The 2,918-nt window shown below is 35.4% G+C and overlaps 1 protein-coding gene across 1 annotated transcript; it reads left to right on the forward strand.

Annotated features, from left to right (window-relative positions):
- The first annotated feature begins 793 nt into the window (after positions 1-793).
- On the forward strand, positions 794-2,495 carry LOC149774990 (uncharacterized). The gene is made up of 3 exons (XM_089944542.1): positions 794-1,094; positions 1,249-1,377; positions 1,607-2,495. The coding sequence occupies exons 1-3, from the start codon at positions 967-969 to the stop codon at positions 1,764-1,766; spliced, it is 417 nt and encodes a 138-aa protein (XP_089800668.1). The 5' UTR covers positions 794-966; the 3' UTR covers positions 1,767-2,495.
- Positions 2,496-2,918: the final 423 nt, after the last annotated feature.

A 2,918-nucleotide genomic window follows, 5' to 3' on the forward strand; every position in this document is an offset into this window, starting at 1 on the left:
TCCCTTCCTCTAGCCAAGGTCAACTTGAAATTATGGGGAGGGATTTCGAGTAAGGTGACAAAAACCGGACTAAGATGAACAGCCCTATAGATTACACTAGGGAAATACATAAATACCCCGACATCGTTTGGTATAGAAGCTCGTACACGTGTTTGCATGGAATTTTATCAGTGGCTCTGTAAATTGCAGTCTTTCCTTTTCTTGGTACTAGTTGTTTTAATATCACGTAAATCAATAGATCGAACAATGTCTTCGTGCATTTACTGCAGAAAACCAGTTACCCGTCGTCAGCAAGCCATAGATTGCGATATTTGCGGCCTATGGCAACACAGAGCATGTGGAAATACTGGTAAGTTTATTTATTTATTTATTTCTACATCATATTACGATCATTCCGTAATTGAACTGGCTTAACAAAATAAATACATTTTTTTTATAATAATTTTATGTATCTAGTGACCTTTTCTCGCATGTTATTGTTCTTGTTTCAGTATATCCAATGTCTTTCAAAATAAATGTTATCGTAAGACGTCGATAGAATTAACTAAATGATACTAAGAAATGGTTTCTATTTACAGGTTTATCAAGCTACAAGTATGGTCTCCTTAGACGTAAAAAGATATCTTTTCAGTTTGTGTACGACCTGTGCAGTTCTAAACCTGAGATAAGATTTCATTACAAAAAAAATATTTTAAGAATAAAGACATGCTACAGTAACTGGTTCCCATTCGCAGTCGATGTACTTAAGCTACGATTAAATACAAATTGCGAACAAAACGTGGATCGCTGCCTACTTTCTCCATATCACAAATGCTGGAAGATTAGTAAAAATAATTTTTCTTGTATCAGATATTTCGTTGTTTTTCTTGGGCTACACGACGTTCCATTCTAGTAAGCGTTCTTATGTGCACTTTTATAATGTTTTAATATTAATACTGTTTACAGGCAGATGGCTACGATGTCGAAATGGACTTAAGCGGCATACCAAATACATCAGACAGATTTGAAATGTATACCGGTACAGCACGGGGGCAGATGGAGAGCACGAGAAATTCGACGTCGATTTCTATCAATGAAGATGATATTTCGACAAGGTGAATGTTACTTTATTTATTAGAATCGTACGGGTGCTTGCATACGTTTTTATGTGTAAATACCATATTCGGTATAATTAAACTTGGTTTTCTATATATTTGCTTGTATGTTTTCAACATTTTCTGACAAGTTCAGACATATTTCTAATTACAGGCTGGATAGAAGTCAACAAGTGAACGAGTTTATGGTCAACAATGATGCTGCATCAACACTTGCAGCCGATATCTCTTCATTTGACGTTGAGCGCCCACACAGATCTTTGACACCAGAAGAAGAAGAAGCGTAAGTTAAAAATCGAAGCGGACAAGAAAGCACAGAAAATCGCAACAATTTATTTCAGTAATATTGATGTACATAAATCATTATATAGTCTATCTTCTAATCAAAGAATGATCATCTTTTACCCAATCTTGTTAGGTATCTTGTAAACATGTGTTATTTTACTGATGCATATTTTTGTTCATGTAAAATATTCGTTTGTTGATAATCACGATTTTTCTCCTTTCTTTAGGTCAGTTAGGAATGAAACTGTTTATGGAGAAGTGCCAGTGGATTCTGAGGATCGTATAACCTTTGAAGTAGTAGCCACAGGATTCACTCGAGGAAAAAGGAAATTAATATCTAGTGCTGGATATAGTTTTGTCATTTGCAGAATTACAACGAAGAATTGATCCAGAGGCAGTGAATGTGCAGTCATTCCTACGATATGTGGAAGACACCTGGATTCACAATGACATATGGCCTGTTGACTCCTGGTCAGTTATGACAGAAGCATCCGAACCAATAATGATGTGGAAGGGTGGCATAATCGTATGAACAGGAGAGCAAGAAAGGGAAATTTGCCTTTCTATCTCCTCATAACTTTACTTTAAAAGGAAGCCAGAGAAATTGGATCTGTAGTTCGTCTATTGCAAGAGGGGAAGATAAGACGACATCAAAAGAAATAGACAACAAAAGTTCAGGGTCGCCTTATCAAGTTATGGGAGAAGTATGGAAACCACCAAATCAGCACGAACACCTTGCTTAAATGCTGTGCCAAATTGTATGGCCCGTGTTAGACATAGCAACAGTAAAGCTGGACGGAGTATTGCTTTCCAAAACTAGACATATTTTATATACAAGTGCCTTTTGCGTTGTCCATATGTTGCAAACATTATACTTCAGTAGAGATAATATGTATATTTGTATTTCAATTTCGTATTGTAGTAGCTGATGTTTTACTTGCATGCATTTTTAAAAAAAATAAAATCATAGATAGTTACTGTTTAGAAGTATACTTTTGCACATCATAATTTGACACCTATACCTTGTCATGAGATGTAATTTTGATTAGCGATGTGTGTTGATTTAAAAATGCAAATACATGCTTCATATTTCAAAAATATAAATCTCTGAAACCATTTTTATATCTCTTTATTGTTAATTACAATTAACATTCCTCGCCCCCCCCCCCCCCCCCCGTGTTTTCCTTGCTCGCGATATGTCGGGCTATTCTGTGCACAGCTTTGAAAAGATGCAATGTATAACGATCGGGCTATAGAAATGAAATACATTAATTTGGATTGTTTCTGTCAGCAGTTCAGTCGAGTAATTAGGACCCGATTTATAGCTAGTTTTACAAAATTCAAAGTAACAATGCCAATAAATGGCAGGAGATAAAAAGCCAATTAACCCGAGCTTGAAAAAAATGAGTAAAGTTCAACATTTTAAAAAAAAAAAGCTATTTTACGGGCGACCACAAGTCTTTAATCATCGTAGTTTTTATGTTTCGCGAAAGGAATAAACCTAACTCGATATATACGATCTTGATATTGACTGTTAGA

The sequence above is a fragment of the Sinohyriopsis cumingii genome, unplaced genomic scaffold (assembly GCF_028554795.1).
Source record: "Sinohyriopsis cumingii isolate HCF-2022 unplaced genomic scaffold, ASM2855479v2 utg000036l, whole genome shotgun sequence".
Classification (NCBI taxonomy): domain Eukaryota; kingdom Metazoa; phylum Mollusca; class Bivalvia; order Unionida; family Unionidae; genus Sinohyriopsis; species Sinohyriopsis cumingii.